General features: G+C 37.7%; 1 protein-coding gene and 1 long non-coding RNA gene across 2 annotated transcripts; both read left to right on the plus strand.

The window, feature by feature from the left end:
- The first annotated feature begins 2546 nt into the window (after window positions 1-2546).
- Window positions 2547-5782, plus strand: LOC138403599 (uncharacterized). The gene is made up of 2 exons (XR_011237838.1): window positions 2547-3013; window positions 3484-5782. It is a non-coding gene; the product is annotated as an uncharacterized lncRNA (long non-coding RNA).
- Window positions 5783-8803: 3021 nt separating this feature from the next.
- On the plus strand, window positions 8804-14010 carry LOC117990840 (uncharacterized). Its single transcript, XM_069504752.1, has 7 exons — window positions 8804-8848; window positions 10113-10133; window positions 10630-10653; window positions 11472-11686; window positions 12421-12550; window positions 13486-13659; window positions 13973-14010. The coding sequence occupies exons 4-7, from the start codon at window positions 11531-11533 to the stop codon at window positions 14008-14010; spliced, it is 498 nt and encodes a 165-aa protein (XP_069360853.1). The 5' UTR covers window positions 8804-8848; window positions 10113-10133; window positions 10630-10653; window positions 11472-11530.
- The last annotated feature ends 5986 nt before the right edge of the window (window positions 14011-19996 follow it).

Below are 19996 nucleotides of genomic sequence, written 5' to 3' on the forward strand. Positions count from 1 at the left end.
CAATTTTTAGTGTTTGTGTAACGAAGTCGGTTTTTATTTTTTTTGTAAAAAATTTTTATTTCACAATTTTTAGTGGCTCCATGGAATTATGCTATGACTGGTTAAAAATCTACTGTTTACTAAGCTATTACACTGATCGCGAGCAATTACTCTTATCCGTTGAGGAGTTCCAGTATCTATCTTCGAAGATGTTCATCAGATCTTCACCAAATTGAAATGGGACCAACTTTGAAGTATACCCTTTCAAACAAAAAAAGAATTTTCAAAATCGGTCCAGGCGTTTTCGCGTAATCGGGGAACATACATAAAAAAAAAAAAAAAAAAATCCGACGAATTGAGAACCTCCTCCTTTTTTTGAAGTCGGTTAATAAATGAAAATTGAAATTGAAATTGACAAAGTCAACTTTTTTATATTTTCTTCTGAATAGTATTAGAAATCACGTCATGCATTGCGAGTCACTTTGTATCATGGCAAACCCCTGCCAGACATCCTAATTCCAAAGAAAATATTTAAAAAATGACTTTTTACTTTGAGGTAACATTTTTAACACCTTTATTAGCTGTAACAAACGTTCCTCCCAGTGTTGGGGACAATACGAAGGGAGACTTTCAGCTTTTATAAAATAACGAAGGTCTTTCACGCGCTGGCTCTCTTTCTATATGGACAATTTTGGTACAGCTTGTTTTGTTCATTGCCATTTTGCAAAAACAAATGTTTAAGCAGGTGCTGGCACGCGACAGTGTCAACATGAAAAACGCTGTATCACTCTTCGGATAATGTAGCGTAATGGCTATAATATTTCTCTTTACTCGTCATAAATTATGCTCCCAGGTTTTCGCGTGACTGATCTTACCTACGGACTCCACGGAGTCATTCGCTAACTCAGTGTCTAACACTGAATGATAGCCACCGAGCAGTTGGGCAGAGCATAAAAATAATGTAGTCTATATACTCCTCGATGTTGCAGCACATCCTCTTTCTTTACTTCCGAAAGTCCCATTATGTCGAAATTGATATTTTCGTTTCGTTTCGTAAGTCAATTGGAAATATATTACTATAGATGACAGAGATCTCACATAAATAATGTACAGATTTTTAAAGTTTTTTGGTTCTTTTCTTCAGGTTTTGCATTTCTTTTCGGTGGAGAGTTTTGGTCTAATTCCCCAAGAGCACCAGTCGGCTTGGGGAATGTTTGGTTTTGCTATTATGTAGATCTAGTAGTGACAATACAAACCACCTAATGGAAAGGACCAATAGGCGAAAGGGATGTTGGAAGGCCATTCAAATAGTGGGCGATGAGATAATACAAACTGCAGGGAAGAACTGGTTGTATGGTGTAACAGGGAGAAGTGGAAGAGGTTGGGGGAGGCCTTTACCCACAAAGGGGCTCAAGTTCCACTAAAAAAAATAGCGTTCACTTACTAAACATACTAATCTAGAAAAACCGGCCAAGTGCGAATCAGACTCGCGCCCCTGAGGGTTCCGGCGTAGTACAATCGTATTTTATCGACATTTTGCACGATAAATCAAAAACTACTTACTAGATCTCGTTCAAACCAATTTTCGATGGAAGTTTGCATGGTAATGTACATCATATTTTTTTTTAAGATTTATCATTTTGTTATTTTAGAAGTTATAGGGGGGGGGATACATTTTACCACTTTGGAAGTGTCTCTCGCGCAAACTATTCAGTTTAGAAAAAAATGATATAAGAAATCTCAATATCATTTTGGAAGACCTATCCACAGAATATGGGTTTGATGAAAAAAAAATTGAGTTTCAGTTCTAAGTATGGGGAACCCCAAAATTTGTTGTTTTTTTCTATTTAAAACCGACTTCAAAAAAGGAGGAGGTTCTCAGTTCGTCGGAATCTTTTTTTTTTTTTTTTTTTATGTATGGACCGATTTTGAAAATTCTTTTTTTGTTTGAAAGTGTAGGTATACTTTCAATGTGGTCCCTTATAAATTTGGTGAAGATCTGATGAAGTTTTAGTGTTTGTGGCTAGGTATTGAAGTCGATTATTATTATTTTTGTAAAAAAAATTTTGACTAAATAATCTTGTATTTCATGCAATCACCCAGCCTCCTCGGGATTAGGTGCAGTTAGAGGGAAAGCGTGACCCGCACAGATAACGTTGTTTCCGTCATCTGTATGTAAACGGGACAATTGTATATCTCTCACATAAATCTGTCTCGTTTTAACTCAATCTTAAGTCTGAGCAAAGCCAAAGTGCACTATATAGGTCTCAGTCTAAGTATTTTAGCCTCCATCCAACAAAGAGCTATCTCTTTGATGAAACGCATAATCTTAATTTAGGAAAGGACCACGCTTACGGTTTCGTAATAAAAATATTTAAGTAATATTTAACGCTCCGACAAAACCACCCGACCGTAGATGACCTAGGCAGACCGTATATCCTTGGCTGGGCAAATATTTTTTCAGGTGCCATGACTAGCATATATTTTATAAATGAATAGCATATTTTACGAAAACATGCTAATTTCTACCTGGTATTAACATGGTAACAATAATAAGGAGTTGTCAGTGAGATGTCAATGAGAAAAATTTGCTCGTTTCAAAATTTTTATTTATTAAATATTTGGCTCGGTTATTCTGGAATAATATTGGCATCAAATTGGCACTTATTCGCGAAATACCCCGTGGTATTATTTTCACGCCTGATATGCGATACTAACAGCACTTTTTGTTTCAGGGGCCTCAACGGGCAGCGCCTGCTCTGCAGGCCTCCTGGTTGCCGCTGTCGGGGCTCCGCGCGCTTATAGACGCTATTGTGTAGTGTTTTAGTGTTTTTATTTTTACGTGTTTCGAAGTATGAACCCCAGTGCTTCTCAAGGTGAATACCTAGAATGCCCCCACTGTAGCGATGGCAGGCAGTTTAAGGGTCGCAAAGGCCTTAATATTCACATCACACGTTGTCACGGACCGCCTACACGGCCTCTTACTTGCCCAAATTTGATGTGCGATCAAACCCAATCAGGAAGCGATAACCAGGTACCATTTGAAATTTTATTATCCAAATACAGTCAAAATATTCCATTAATAAAACGCATTCCGCGAGGAGCTAGGATATCGTTAGCTAGATCCTTATCACATACAATACAAAATGTGCTATCAAATTCACTTTTAGATTGGCAAAACCTCTTTTTTTTTGCATATAGACATTTCTATGTTAATAAGTCAGAAATCGGGTCGCTATGTACAAAATTAAAAAAAAATAGTTTGGCTGATCGCGTTTTTCCAATCCCTGACTGCTCATTTCGAACACAAATTACAATTTGAAGAAAATTGTGGAAAACAAGGTTATGGATGGGGATCTTAAAAACGCCGCCCGCATTTTGTTTTCTAGTGATACACTGGCTCCATTCAATGATATAACGCTGGAAGCCTTACGTGACAAGCATCCCTTACCAAATACCGATTCTGTGCTGCCAGATCCACCTTCTAACACTTCTTATTTACAGATAAAGGATGAAGAAACTTACGCTGCGATAATGTCGTTTTCTAGTGGCTCTGCTGGTGGCATGGACGGCATAACGCCACAACATCTTAAGGATCTTGTGGGAGTTACTGCTGGGGACGCCGGCAAGGCGCTACTGAGCGACATTACCAGACTATGTAATTTCATGTTATCTGGCGAGGTAATTCATCCTTTCTACCATTCCTTTATGGCGCGAGGCTTTGTGCTTTCAATAAGAAAGATGGTGGCATCCGTCCCATCGCTGTTGGCTGTACTTTTCGCCGTTTGGCGTCAAAATTAGCGTGTAGTCACATAGTCTCTACCCTAAAGGATAAATTCCAACCTATTCAAGTTGGATTCGGCAGTAAAGGAGGTTGTGAAGCAGCAGTTCATTCGGCTCGTACTTTCTTAACGAATGGCGAGGTTGAGGTACTGCTGAAAGTAGATGTAAAGAATGCTTTTAATTCTTTGGACAGGGCAACTTTGCTGACAGAAGTCTCAACGCAACTTCCTGAAATTTACCCATATGTTTGGCAATGTTACAGCTCTGCTTCTAAATTATTCTTTGGAGATAGCGATATTAAGTCTTCTGTAGGCGTTCAGCAGGGGGATCCTTTAGGTCCGGCCCTGTTCAGCTTAGGGATCCATAACCATATCTCAAATTTAACATCTAAATTTAACATATGGTATCTTGATGATGGAACCATTGGGGGCAACGTGGATGACGTTCTAAAAGATCTTAATCATATTAAGCAACAGTTTGGGAAAATTGGTTTAGAACTTAATTTTTCGAAATGCGAATTGTTTTTTACAGAAAAACTGTCGCAAGAAAGAATTCTATTGGCCTCTGAATTATTCAATGAAATTTCACCTAATATTAAAATACTTGATAAACGTTCACTTTGCCTTCTCGGTGCTCCTCTTTATAATGAATCCATACAACCACTCTTGGATCAAAAAGTCAGAACATTTTCGGCTAATACCGACAAATTGGGCACTTTAAATTCTCACATTGCATTTTCGATCCTAAAATATTGCCTTTTTGTACCTAAATTAATTTACATTCTCCGCGCGAGCCCAATTTGGAAATTTCATGGACTACTCGATAACATGGATGCCACCCTTAAAAGTACACTAGAACAAATTCTAAATTTAACTTTTGATGAGCAATCCTGGAACCAAGCAACTTTACCGGTCAAGTACGGTGGCATCGGCGTGAGGAAAATTTCCAGTGTAGCTCTTCCGGCTTTTCTGTCCTCTGTGCATAGTATAAAAGAGCTTAGCTCTCAAATTCTCAAATCCAATTCATCATTGACCTATGCCACAGAGGCCCTAGAGAGTTGGAAGGTCAGATGTCCCAATGTCGACATCCCGAAGGAACGTACTACACAAAAACTTTGGGATTTGCCATTGGTTCAACTGACACATACGAATTTGGTTCAAAATCTTACAAGTGACAGAGATCGTGCCAGGCTTCTAGCATTATCCGAAAAGGAATCTGGGTATTGGCTGCATGCCTTGCCATCAAAAAATCTCGGCACACTTTTAGATAACGAAAGTTTTCGTGTGGCTCTAGGTCTCAGATTGGGAACACCACTGTGCCATCAGCACAGATGTCCGTGTGGAAAAGAGGTTGATAAATTTGGAATCCACGGACTCTCTTGCCAAAGGAGCTCCGGTAGGCTGTTTAGGCATGGCTCTCTTAACGATACAATTAAAAGAGCTCTTGCCACCATAAATATTCCTGCGCTCATTGAGCCGGCAGGGATTAGTCGGGATGATGGCAAGAGACCTGATGGATTGACGCTGGTTCCCTGGGAACGGGGACGGGCGCTAATGTGGGACGCAACTTGCGTTGACACATTGGCCCCGTGTCATATCAGGAAGACAGCATCAAGACCGGGAGCCGCAGCAGAAACAGCTGAAAACGGCAAGCGGCGCAAGTATGCCTCTCTTATAGAGAGTTACATTTTTGTGCCATTTGCCGTGGAGACCCTGGGGCCATGGAGTCTTAGTGCTAAAAATTTTTTACGAGACATTTCACCGCGATTAATAGCCTCAACTGGTGACAGAAGGGCTGGCTCATTTTTTGCGCAGCGGATCAGCCTGGCTGTCCAGCGCGGAAATGCAGCCAGTATTCTTGGCACCATTCCACGCGGTCATGATTTATATAGTAATTAGATAAGGCTAGCTTTAAGTTTTATTGTATTAAAAAAAAAAAAAAAAAAAAAAAAAAAAAAAAAAAAAAAAAAAAAAAAAAAAAAAAAAAAAAAAAAGGATAGATAGTAGTTAACAATAATAATTTTATGTATTTTTTATGTTGCTGATATTGAGGTTATATTTAACCAATTATTATTGTAAAGATAAAAAAATGGACGCATCGATAACTTTCATCATGCACAAAATATGAATTTTAGATAGTGTAATAATTCGATAAGATTGATATATCTACACCAAAAAAAGTACGGACTGTACTACAAAATATAAGAAAAGTGATAATATAATGTACATTATGTTATAAACCGATTCAAATTACATCTCATAATAAGGTGTGGTTATTTATTAAGAACCTAGTATAAAGCGATAGGTCGAGATGGCAATCGGGGTATGAGGCGGGGGGACGCCCCGCACACCTGTACGTCGCCCGCGCTATGCCGCACCGGATTAGCACGGAGGCTGTGCGGGTGTGCGGAGCGTCCCCTCCCCGACTGTCATCGCGAACTGTCTACTCTCTCTCTGTACTATAGGTAGGTTCATATTAAATAGATACACAAATATAATAAAGAAGAAAGTTGGTTATAAAGTTTGTTTGTATGATTGTAGCTTTGTGAGCTAGGTACCTTCCTGTTTTTATTACCTATTCATTTTTAGGGTTCCGTACCTCAAAAGGAAAAAGGAACCCTTATAGGATCACTTCGTTGTCTTAGATCTGTCAATCGTATCTGTCAATTCGGGGGAATCAAAACCTATAGGGTACCTATTTCCCATTGACCTAGAACCATGAGGCAGGTTGCAACTTGCAATGTCTTAAATAATCCGAAAACATCAGATCACATCAAGATGGAGCTCCGTTATTAATTATTTGCAAATTTTATTATTTAGAGTCTAAATTTTAGACAATGGTGCGGCAACCTTCGTGTGCGAGTCCGACTCGCACTTGACTGGTTTTTTAATAATAAAATACTTATAAACTTTGTAGTTTTTCTACGTGTAAATATTTTTTTTTTCTTGTACCTAGGTACTGTCAAAATATACGTAGGTATGTAAATGTATGTATATATATGTATACAGTTAAAATGGCGCGTGAAAAGTAATTTTCTATGGTCATTTATACCTATTTTAACTAGCTGACCCGAACCGGCTTGACTCGCGTGGAATTTTTAAAAATCTACGAGGGTGTGGAATTTCCAAAAATCCTGACCCGTATCTTCTATATTAACCAAAAGCTCAAATACCAATTTTCATAGATACCTTGAAAAAATAACGGACTGTCACCCAAAATTTCATCCCCTTTAAGGAGCAATTTTCAAAAAGGCTTTCTTAGTAGGTATAGTATGTCTATATTCTATGCCATAAAAGGAACAGTAAAATCAAAATTTCTAGTTTCTATCCCATCGAACAGCTTAAAGCTCTAGAGGACTACCTTGTCTGTGAAAGTCCCGTCAAAATAGGTTCAGCTGTTTCGAAGATTAGCCCGTTCAAACAGACAGACAGACAAAAATTTTAAAAACGTGTGATTCAGTTATAGTATAGTTCAAATGACCATAATATGATGTAGTTATTTCGAAATTACAAACAGACACTTCAATTTTATTTATTAGTAAGTATGTATAGATACAAGAGTTGTAGTTCTATAATAATATTTTTGTCTATCTACTCTTCATATTGTTTTGTGACTCCACATTGGCACCTTATTGGCACCGATTCCAAAAAATATTAAGTATTACAGAACTACAATAACTCTTGTATACATTCCGCGTTGATGAATTAGCGTAGTCATTAGTCTTATATTTATCATGTGAATGTTCTGAAAGCTGTCTATACATTTGCCGATCAAATAATAATGGACTAATAGCCAGCGTGTGCCAGACCTTCGTTATTTTATAAAAGCTGAAAGTTTCTCTGCGTCTTAGAATAACAACTCTGCATATTGTCCCCAACACAGAGAGGAACGATCAGCGACTATCAAGTTTGGATCATGGTGGCTTTGGGAGATAATCACTACCTTTATTTATTACTAGCTGATCCCCGCGGCGAAGATTTGGGTATTTTTTATTATTTTGGATTTAGATATTTAAAGATCCCGTATAGCCTATGTCACTCAAGAATAATGTAGCTTTCTACTGGTGAAAGAATTTTTAAAATCGGTTCAGTAGTTCCAAAGATTACCCCCTATAAACAAACTTAACGACATTACCTCTTTATAATATTATATAGTAGGTATAGATATTAGTATAGATAAATGCGAAAGTAGGTATGTTCGTTCATTGGTTTGTTGGTTCATTGCTTTGTTGGTTTATCCTTCAATAACGTCGCAACGGAGCAATGGATTGACGTGATTTTTTGCATGGGTGTCTGAAGACCTGGAGAGTGACAAAGGCCACTTTTTATCCCGGAAAATGAAAGAGTTCCCACGGAATTTTTGAAAACCTAAATTTACGTGGATGAAGTCGCGGGCATCAGCTAGTAGCTGTAGGTGTAAAAAATCTTACGTCAACGTACAAAGTCTAATTTTTAGGGTTTTGTAATCAAAAGGAAAAAAGGAACGCTTATAGGATCACTTCGTTGCCTGTCTGTCTGTCAACAAAAGCCTATAGGGTACTTCCCAATGACAGAGGAATTAGGATCATGAAATTTGGCAGGTAGGTAGGTCTTATAGCACACGTAAGGGGAATAATCCGAAAACCGTGAATTTATGGTTAGGTAGGTACTAGGTAGGTACATCACAAAAAATGTGTGAGTTTTTTTTAATATTTTCTTCGGAATAATATTAGAAATCACGTTATGCATTGCCAGACACTTAGTAATATAAAAATTAGACTTTATACTTTGACGTAAGATTTTTTACACCTTTATTACCTGTTATCGCCCAAAGCCACCACGATCAAAACTTCATAGTCGCTGATTGTTCCTCCCTGTATTAGAAAAACTTTTAGCTTTTATAAAATAACGATGGTCTAGCACGCGCTGGCTCTCTCTCATTTAATTGCAAAATATAATATTAGTCTGACGTAAGTAGCAAATAAGATTAGCAAAAGGTATATATACGCGCTTACCCAAATTAGTTCAGTCAGTTATCCAGAGTGAACCGTTTATTACAATGAAGGGCTTAGTAATATTCTTTGCTCTTGCGCTCGCCGTAGGCTGTGGTAAGTGCACCTTCCATCTAATGTCAATACGATTTATTTCATTCGAATACCAACAACTAATACCATTAGTATTTCTTTGAACTCAAATTTATTTTTTATTCCGAACGGATACCATTCTTTAAATATTTTTTAGTGTGCAAACGAATACCAACAACTTGAATTTGGTACAGTAGCACGTCTCTGCAGTCAGCTTATAGCACAATTAAAGGAATAAATCTGAAAACCGTGGATTTGTGGTTACATCACTTACCACCAGATGAGATTGCAGTCAAGGGCTAACTTGTATCTGAATAAAATAAAAAAAAGTGTTTATAGACAAATAATTATTATTTTCAATTGTCATAAATGCATTTCTCAACGATAACAAAAAGAAAGATAACTATACCTACCAAGTGAAGTAGGTAACATAGGAAAGGGCTTTACATGTTTATTCTTAAACAGATTTATTTTTTATTTTTATGCATACCTAATAGTTTTTGATTTATCATGCAAAATGTCGAAAAAAATACCGAAGTACGGAACTCTCGGTGTGCGAGTCTGATTCGCACTTGACCGGTTTTTTTGGATATACTTAACTTTTTTTTCAATTAAAGGTCTTAAAATTACATGCAAAACTTTTTTAACTGACTGTACCTTTTATCTTTCAACATGGTTGACGTTTGGAATCAGTACCTACCTACCCTTATTATAAATGCGAAAGTGCGTTTGTTTGTTAGTTTGTCCTTCAATCACGTCGCAACGGTGCAAGGGATTGACTTGATTTTTGCATAGGTATAGATAAAGACCTGAAGAGTGACATAGACTTCGTTTTATCCCGGAAAAATCAAAATTCCTATGGGATTTTTAAAAACCTAATTCCATGCGGACGAAGTCATAGACTACATAAATTTCAAAGCCCTATTTCACCCCCTTAGGGGTTGAATTTTCAAAAACCCTTTCTTAGCGGATGCCCACGTCATAATAGCTATCTGCATGCCAAATTTCAGCCCGGCACGTCCAATAGTTTGAGCTGTGCGTTGATAGATCAGTCAGTCGGTCACCTTTTCCTTTTATATATTTATAAGATTTACCTGAGTTACAAGGGGGCCAAAGTGATGTTTTTTCCGCGAGGGCGTTATTTTGAAACCAGAGCGTAATGAGCGTAGCAAGGAATTCAATATACTACGCCGCCCGCCCGAGAACACTACCTAATAAATAAAATAAATGGAAACTGCCAAAACTTCCTTAATTTTGATATCCATTAATTTCATGTTCATTGTTTCAGAGGCATTATGGGGTTTCGGAGGTAAGTACCTTCTTTTACATGTATTGCGATTGTGTAGATAATTTGACAGGGTCTAACAATATTAACTTTTAAGTACCTAATATTATTTATTAAGAGGAGAGCCATTTTGAAAGGGAAATGTTAGTTAACGTGTATTTGAATTCAAAAAATTTGTAAATCCATACCTAGCATAGCAATAAATTTTATTATTACGTAAATAAACATCACTACCTAGATTATAAAATATGCGAAAGTGTGTCTGTTTGTTTTTGTCTTCCAATCACGCCGCAACGGAACAACGGATTGGCCTGATTTTTTACATAGATATAGTTGTAAAACTGGAGACTGGAGAGTGAATAGGCTACTTTTATTTCGGAAAATCAAAGAGTTCCCGGGTTTTTTTAAAACTAAATACACGCGGACGTAGTCGCGGGAATCAGCTAGCTTAAACAAATAGGGAAACTTTCTAAACTTTATATGTATCTACCTACTTTAATTTCAATATTCACTGTTTCAGAGGAAAAAAAATGTGATTACAGAAGTAAGTACCTTCTTGTTATTAAAGAAGTATAACATCTAACAATATTAATTTTTAAGTAATAAGTATATTATTATAACAATAATGACATCCATCTTTAAAAGGTAGGTACCTACTTAATTGGGCTGGGATATTGAGGAGTGACGCCACACGTGACACGAATCACGATGCGTTGCGTCGGTGGTGCGGCGCCTGAGCCGTGCCGCTGCGTCAACCTGTAGGTAATAGGTACGCGACAGGTCGAGATGGCAATAATTTTAGAATTTTTCAAAGAGTTTAGAAGGTTTTCGCAGTTTTTAGTCCAGTAGTTAGCAGGATCATGAATTTAAATCTGGTCATGTACTGACGTAATATATTTTGATAAATATAATTATAAATAATTATAAAGTCTGACAGCGTTGTATGCTAACGCTACTTAAGGGTGTGCGGTGCGGGGAAGTGGGAGTCGAAGTAACTGCATTCTCTGGGTGGTCCTGTAGTAAAGTAAAATAAATATTAATATACTTGGCCAGCAAGTTGGCAAGTATTATAATATAAGTACTTGTCTACCAATCCGCACATGGTCAGCGTGGTAGACTATGGCCAATATTTTTCTCACTCTGAGAGGAGACCCGTGCTCTGTAGTGAGCCGGTGATGATGTTGATCATGATGATGATGTAGTCATTAAACATGGAGTCGTATAAATTTCATTAAAAATACTTAAGTTATTAGTTGTGTAAAATAGCTAGTATATTGTGACGGGCAACTACGAAAAGCTATAGGTACACTGCGCGTGGCCCGACACGCATATTTTACTTATTTGTCATAATTTGTGTTATAGTAAAATTTGGGGCTAGTTTGACGCCTTGGGATGGGAAGGAGTTCTTCATTTGCTATGACATGACCCTAGCTGAAGCTAAAGAGAAAGGCTATGAGCTCACGCCACGTCCAGAGGGTCCAATGCCTGAGCTGGAGCTTTACTGCCCAAAGGAGGATAAGTGCCTCTGCCTGTTCTTCGATAAAGAAACAGGTCATATTTCTGGCCTGAATATTGGTGTAAGTAACTATAAATACCTATTTACTGCTATAAAACTCCGATTGGGATTTGGGACAGCGACCAAAGTAGAAGCGAAGACATGCTATTTTTTTAAATGTACAATAAAGTATGGAAAAATAAACAATGTAATATTGTTTATTATGTTGTACCTAGACCTACATGAGAAAGAATACTAGCTAAGTATATTGTTAGGTTCAATTATCTACTCAAGTCATATTGTTACAGCCGCAATATGCTTTCTTTACAAAGCCGAAATCTCAACCCAAAGGTGGATGTATTTCTGCCGCATACTGTACCTACACTAGCCCCGAGTTAGGAATTTGGCGGTGTGTCACCTCTGTGCCTCGGAGAGCACGTAAAGCCGTCGGTCCTGCATCGATATCTCTCTCCGGTCCTGTTGGATTTCCGTTCCATCGGATTATGCGAGGGAGGCAATAGAGAGTGCATAGCTGTGTTTGCGCATATGTGCAGTTGTGCACAGGCGCCGTCCTATTGTCATCCATGTCATATGCGATGCGATTTCATCGAGAGAGCACGAGCGATGACAATAGGACGGCGCCTGAGGTACCTTCGCGCAGTTGGCTGACCTCTAGGCAGATTGGCCGCCGTGGCCGAAAGTCGGTCGGAGGGACATTATTATCATTCATGATTATTCATGATAAACCTAGTTCTGGAATCTAGTACAAACAAATGTACCTACTACTGGTTTTTGATCGTATACGTTTATTTCCAGATACGTAAAGATGCAGTGTCCGATGCCGTATTTGACTGGGGGGCTCAAGGGTGGACTGATTGGGAGGTCCCTTCAGAAGATGGGACTACCGTCTTATACGTGAGCATACAGCAGTTTTACTGTTCTCCTGGTAAGTAAAATCAAAATATTATGTATAAGTAGGTATGGGTACATTGGGGTAACGGAGAATTTGGGTATATTCCGAAAGTTCAATTTTTCTACCAATACTAGCGTTATTAGGTATACTGATAGGATCACCAGGCTAGAAGCCTTCTTTATTGTCCTTTACACTCCAGGCGTCGCGAGTAACTAGTGTCTAACGCACGTGCATTAGGTATGTCGATTTTTTTCAAAAAAGTTATTTACGCGCGTTTTTTGGTGCTTCGTGATAACCCCAACATCATTTTCTTGGAATCTTGGTAAGATAATTGAACGAATGTTTGTTTTAACGATAGTTATTGCATTCTGTAAAGGGTCCCAACGTAATAGCTCTGTTTTTGCTCTGTATTCATAAATAGGTACCCTTCTGTGGTAATTCAGCATTATCTTCATAATAATTACCTAATAAGATCTGGGGTAGTTTCGAAATACCAAAGCTATAAAAGAACAGTTTAGCGAAACTACTAGCAAAAGTGATGATACTTTGTTTTTGGGGTAAAGACGATCGAAAAAGAAACGTAGTACCTAAGAAAAAGAAAGGTTTTTTAGCGCGTTGTCTCTGTCGTTGAGACCAACAAAACGTCACATAGGTATGAGTGTCAGAGAAAATGCTCTACAAAGCCGAAATCTCATTCTCAAGGTCGATTTACAATATTTTCTGTCACGTACTGTACCTATACTTAGTTAAATATTTTTGTTGAAATATAGCCAATATAATAATAATTGTTCAAGATGTCATAATAAATCAAGCCACCTGCGAGGTTTGATCGAAAATGCTGTCTTATTCTTTTGAAGTATACAAAACACCACCACATACATTAACATTAGCATTGCACCCGTGCGAAGCCGGGGCGGGTCGCTACTCGCTAGTAATGTATAGTTTTCTGTAAAACACTTTTCTTTCAGAGTTTTTAAAGAAGACTCCCGAAGAGCGTATTGCTGCCCGCAAGGAAAACCATGTGTTGCCAGAAAATGCTATATGGTTAACAGGCTTCAATTCAGTTTTAGACCGTATTTCTACTGCTGAGGACACAATGCTAAATAGTGACTATACAAAACAAGGATTTATGCCTTTTATGGGTATGTTTTTCAAAACTAGTAGAATACCTATAGTACGCGACAGGTCGAGATGGTCCCGCACAGTCCCCGCGCTAACCCGGTGCGGGCGAGCGCGGCATAAAGTATTTGTATCTGTTTTAATAAGACTATGGTGCCGTGCGTCCCCCCGCCTCATACCCCGATTGCCATCTCAACCTATCGCGGACTATACTTGCCGAGGTATATCAACGTAGGTGTCATAGTTGAGGTGTACAAATTCGTCTATCTAAGCACATATCGAAAACTTCGTCTGCGGCTGTCAGCCGCGTTCTATAATTTGTTTCCGCCTTTAAAGCGTGCGTGGAACGCACCTACTATGAGACGCGTCCGTAAGCCGCGACCAAAGAGGATAAATAACAATCACTACGGCCGCGACTGGATAGATGGGCAGTCACTTGCGTTTTGGAACGTCGCGTGGCTTGCGAGATCTCCGAGCGCTCAAGATTACGTCCGTGCCTTGCGTCCGACAGTTTGCACAATTCAGTGTAGTACTATGTAAATCTATATTTTAAATTTTTTAGTGTTTTACCTACACTTCAAGGAAATTTCTAAAAATTTTTTATAGTTAATTTAAATAAACGAAATTTGTGATATGTATGTATTGTCACTGGCAGCAAGCGAACCGTAGCTTAGCGGTCAGAGCGTCGGGCGCGGTCCCAGGAGACGCGGGTTCGAATCCTGCATGTCCGCAATTTTTGATATGAGTAGGTATATAAAATTATGTATACCTATCCAGATACCTATAAGTCGCGACTGTGCCGCGTCCTATAATTTGTTTTCGCTTTTAGAATGTACCAAGATTGTTTACTCAATTTACATTTTTTACACAATTGCCCAAAAAAGGAGTGTTATGTTTTCACGGTTCATGCAGTAGTAGATATGTATGTGAGTTCCTTTATTCCACCAAATTCAAAATGCCTAAATAGATTTGGATGTATCTATGCGGTGGTAGTAGGATTCAATTTTTTGAAAAAATTAAATGTGGTAGGGCAGTCGTGCTTTTTATTTACTTTTTAATTATCCCTTGTTTGTTTTTATCGGTTTTTATGACCTACCTATTGTTATGTAGATACCTACGATACGTACATCATCTTCGCAACAGCTACAACTTTACTCTTGTGCAGGTAATCACTACTACTACAGAATGACCCCCGCAACCCAATGCAGAGATAATACCCTATATCCGTGGTTCACATTATGTCATGGAGGTAAAGTAATAGGAATCGGGTTGATGATATTCGCAAAGGTAGACGATGTTAAGAACGGACGTGAGCTGTTTGAAAAACCTGATAAAACTGCTGTCAAGGTACTAATTCATTTATATCCATTTTATTTAGTCCGTACAAAATGACTTCCACGCGCCATTTTAACTCATAGCACAGAATATATAATAGTACTAATGACATGTCAAAAGTGTTCCTTTAAAATAAGGACTAAAATCGTACTTTTTACATGAAATTTGACACATAGAGTTGGAATGGCGCGTGAGGAGTAATTTTTTACGCATTATACCACAGATGTCCATATGCTAACATAAATGCGAAAGTGTGTCTGCCTGTCTGTTGCCTTTTCACGACCCGCTGCATCCTGGAGACGTACTATGAGCTACATACTTTTTAGCCCAGAAAATCAAAGAGTTCCCAGGTGAATTTAAAAAACTTAAATCCATGTGGACGAAGTCGATAGTGTGTTTGTCCGTCTGGTAAAGTTTCACGACTCAACTACTGAACCGATCTTGACGTTTGGAATAGAGCTGATAACTTTGCATCCCACATACAGATATAGGATAGGTACTTTTATCACGAAAAATTAATAAGTATTGCCACCGGATTTTCAAAAACCTTTATCCATCCACAAGGCATGGGCATAGTACCTAACTTATAATCTAAAGCAATCAACAGTGAAATTTTAAGGATTCCTGATATCCTTATTATACATTTTAAGTCCTAACTAAGTATCAATAATTTTTGGATTTTCCGCTTTATATTTTATATAACAAGACCTCCCTTCGTGCCGAATTTAAAGATTGTTGTTCAAGGGGAGGTACCCAATAGGTCATGGTCATGCGACATTTAGTATTTGATAATGTACGCTTTGAAAAACTCTAACTTTTTAATGAGTTAAATTAGAAACTTGAAAATTGTAGATAAGTACGGAAATTAGAGATCATTGACCTTAGTATTCAGTATGAATAAAATTTTACCACATGTAATTATGTAAAGTGGCCACTAGCAATAAAACCCTCAGAAGGCAGCTCTGGCAAGACATTTGCACTGTTGCGAGAGTACCTACTTCTGCAAGTTTTTGTAGAGTGACTACAGTTGGACCAAAATATTATTATTTGACCGATGGTCAACATATTATTTTCACAATTATTTTAATGATAATTAGTTCACTAAGCCCATTTGCTTACTTTCAGGCCATAGTTAACAGTGGACCGGAATGCCTATACGATATAGCTGAAACACCTGGCGTGAGAACGCTTCACATCTATTTCACGGAAAAACCCTGGACTGTAATATTGCCATAATTTATGTTACAAAGCAGTTAATAATTTACCTCTACCTAACTAGTAAGCTCCTACTTATGGCCCATAAGTACCTACTATCAAACTATTAATATTTACCTACCGCCTAGACCAGCAGCAGTCTCCAAACTACGGCTCCCGGACGAAGATCTACCCGTAACTGCGAGCTGAAAATTCCTGAACTAATAAATCCCACCCGCCAAAGTGTATTATACATTGTACATTGTATTTATAATGTGAGGAAGTCATACAAAACAATAAGCTATCAAATGTTTCTAGATAGATCTTGGGCCCTTTGGACTGGTGGAGAAGTCATGACCAGGCAGAGATAATTTATACGTGTAATAAATGAATTATTATCTCTGAGCGGCTAATAAGTTGGAGATCCCTGGCCTAGACCATCAAGGCTGTTTCATAAATTAAAAAAAAAATTAAAAAGTGAGACTCGGACTCGCACACGAACATAGTCATGTATACGAACTACGAAGTTATCCGTACGCGTACCTAAGTACAGTTTACTTTTATTTTTTTAAATTTAAATGGCGGCAAATTTCATTTTTTTTGTATTGTTTGTTGCAATAGCGGTCCACCTATTACGGTTCATGAGATGCAGTCCCTCTTTTCGGGTAAGAAACCCTTTAAAATACTATGATATGTATTGTTTATAAATGGTCAAACTAAATCACACGGCACGCATAGAACCGATTTCCGTAAATGTTAAATACTTACCTAAATTAAAAATGTTATAATAGGTAAGTAAGTTTTAATTGTTTTCTAATTTTAGTTTATTATATTTTGTTAATCATTTCATTATCATAATAAAATTAAACTTTCAATCTTACACCTTGTTTTATTTTTGAAGATTTTCCTACTTTCGTCTCTGTATATAGGACCATCAAAGTTGTGTCCGCAAACGTATGTTCGGCGTAGATGCTGACACAATTTTGTATAAGTATAAGCCTACGATTTCAGTGACGATGCAGTCAAAATGGAAGCGGGCTTACTTTACTTGGAAGGGGTATGGCAGTTTAAACTTAAGGCGAGTCACCGAGGCTAAGCGGAAAAAACTGGTTTACTAGATCAAATGTTTTAGGTATTTACTATTAAATAATGGCCTTGCTAAAAATATACAATGTACCTAAAGACATTGTCTAAAGAATGTGCTACTTTGATACACAATAGGAAGTACTTCGCTCGATCAAATAAAATCTTGAAATAAGCCGAAATAAAAGTCTAAAACGAATTATTTAATACTAAAACTTCTGACTTGGCAAATAATTTTTATATAGAAATATTTGTCTTTAAGTACTACAGAGAACCTGCTAAATTTTGGTTTTCAACAGGACTTCTATAATTTATTAAATTCAAATTTAAAGTTTGAAACACAGAATTTGAACGCTACCAAGGTATAATTCAAAGCCGCGCTGCCCGCCTCGGTGACTCGCCTAAACCCGAATCTTACCTTATTTAGGTAACATCATCAGCATCATAGGTATCGTAACGCGGAGCATTCGGATCTTGGCAATCACGACCCAGCCGACAGCGGCGGCAGAGCTTTTCGAAGCTAGTGTTGCGCGGCTGGTGAATTGTAGTAGTTCAGAATGAGAAGGAATTAGCTCGTAGTCACAAACGCTGGCCCAGTGTGTGTGAAGTCAATAGACTTCACACACCTTTGAGAACATTCTGGAGAACTCTCAGGCATGCGGGTTTCCTCTATATGTTTTCCTTCACCTTCCAAAGTAATATTTATACCTTCTACACGACCACTTCAGCAATGCACTTACATCGTCTCACGCCCCGCACCGCACACCTCTTAAAGTAACGTTAACATGCAACGCTGCCAAGGCTGATAAATTCAGAAGTTTTTAACGCTGATGAAAGTCCTTAGATGAAACAGTTCTTTTATTTAGTAAGTTATGTTTTTAGGGTTCCGTACTTCAAAAGGAAAAACGGAACCCTTATGGGATCACTTTGTTGTCTGTCAGTCTGTCTGTCAAGAAACCTACAGGGTTGACCTACAATCATGAAATTTGGCAGGCAGGTAGGTCTTACAGCAGACATAAGGGTAAAAATCTGAAAACCGTGAATTTGTGGTTACATCACACGAAAAAAATTAAATTGTGGTCATGAAATAATAATTAGTATTTTAAATTTTCGAAGTAAGAAAACTATATCAAGTGGGGTATCATATGAAAGGGCTCCTGTGCATTCAAAACTGATTTTTATTTATTTTTATGCATCATAGTTTTTGAATTATCGTGCAAAATGTCGAAAAAATACGACTATAGTAGGTACGGAACCCTGGTGCACGAGTCTGACTCGCACTTGGCCGGCTTTTTTGATGCAATGTAGGTGTATGGATGCATGGTAGGTTATAATAATAATATATGTTAGTTTGTTAGTGAGGTTTGTTGTACTTTTGAATTTGCTTCGATAATAAGGAACCGGCTCTTAAACCTTTAAATATCTACTTCACTAAATCCTTTTACAATAGTATAATTAACTAGCAGTTGCCTGCGACTTCGTCCGCGAAAATTTCTGGTTTCTCATCAGATTAGAAATTTTCCCGCTGCAAAAAGCCTCACTCACCTACTCCTCAGTCTCGAATAGGTATTCTGGTAATGCTGGTTCGGCATTTAGGTAAATGCCGATTCTCATATCTCTAACTTCAAAAACATAGGACTTTATATAACCTTTCAACCCCCATTTCACCCCCTTAGGAATGGATTTTCGCAAACTCTTTCTATAGGTGTAAATATTTTAAAATCAGTTGAGTAGTTTTTGAGTTTATCATACTTTTTAGGGAAAAACGGAACCCTTATAGGATCACTTTGTTGTCTGTCTGTCTGTCCGTCTGTCTGTCAAGAAACCTACAGGGTACTTCCCGTTGACCTAGAATTATGAAATTTGGCAGGTAGGTAGATCTTATAGCTGACATTTGGGGAAAAATCTGAAAACCGTGAATTCGTGGTTACATCACACAAAAAAATTAAATTGTGGTCATGAACTAAAAATTAGTATTTTCTATTTCGAAGTAAGAGAACTATATCAAGTGGGGTAGTACGGAACCCTCATTGCGCGAGCCTGACTCGCACTTGGCCGGTTTTTTGTTATAATTTTTGTTAATTTTCGATGGAAGCTTGATTTCTTCCGACATTTTTTTCAAATATCGTCATATTTCAACAAACTAACACAAACCAATATTAAACTAAGTACATATTACTTTCAAAAAATTAGAGATCCCTCGGAAAATAAAAATAATGTGAATGAGGTCGGAAAAAATCCTCTCATTTGAGAGTTTCCGAGGCATGCGCTGCCTAAATGGTCAAAGTGAAACTGTTTCTCTAAAAAGTTCTACAAAGAAGTCCGCGATAGTATAGGTACATGTATCTTTTAAGGTTGGCTCACAATACAGGACCTACTTAATCGATTTTAGGATTTTCAAATGTGATCTGTGCCTTACTTTCGAAGGTATTTTTACTGACATACCAACTATTAATTTATATCAAAATAAAATACTTGATCATCTGAAGTAGGTATTCAATTTCGACAAAAAATTGCCCTTTATATCATTTTATTTAGAATAATGTCATAGGAGATATCACAAAATTAAAATAATATGAAATATCGTAAAATAAAACTAACGCGCAACAAAACGAGACGGAGGCGGCAATGGTCGCATTTAAGGGTGGATCTTTAAGTATCCCGTGGAAACTCTGTAATTTTCCTCGATAAAAAGTAGCCTACGTGCGTCCCCGGGATGTAATCTAACTCTAAACCAAATTTCATCAA

The sequence above is a fragment of the Maniola hyperantus genome, chromosome 18 (genome assembly GCF_902806685.2).
Source record: "Maniola hyperantus chromosome 18, iAphHyp1.2, whole genome shotgun sequence".
NCBI lineage: Eukaryota > Metazoa > Arthropoda > Insecta > Lepidoptera > Nymphalidae > Maniola > Maniola hyperantus.

Bases quoted from the DNA above. Each gene is read 5' to 3' on its own strand.
- LOC117990840 (XM_069504752.1), top strand. From the start codon at position 11,531: ATGACCCTAGCTGAAGCTAAAGAGAAAGGCTATGAGCTCACGCCACGT. The intron at 12,551-13,485 runs GTAAGTAAAATC...CTTTTCTTTCAG, and splicing joins GCAGTTTTACTGTTCTCCTG to AGTTTTTAAAGAAGACTCCC. The intron at 13,660-13,972 runs GTATGTTTTTCA...CCGCCTTTAAAG, and splicing joins AGGATTTATGCCTTTTATGG to CGTGCGTGGAACGCACCTAC.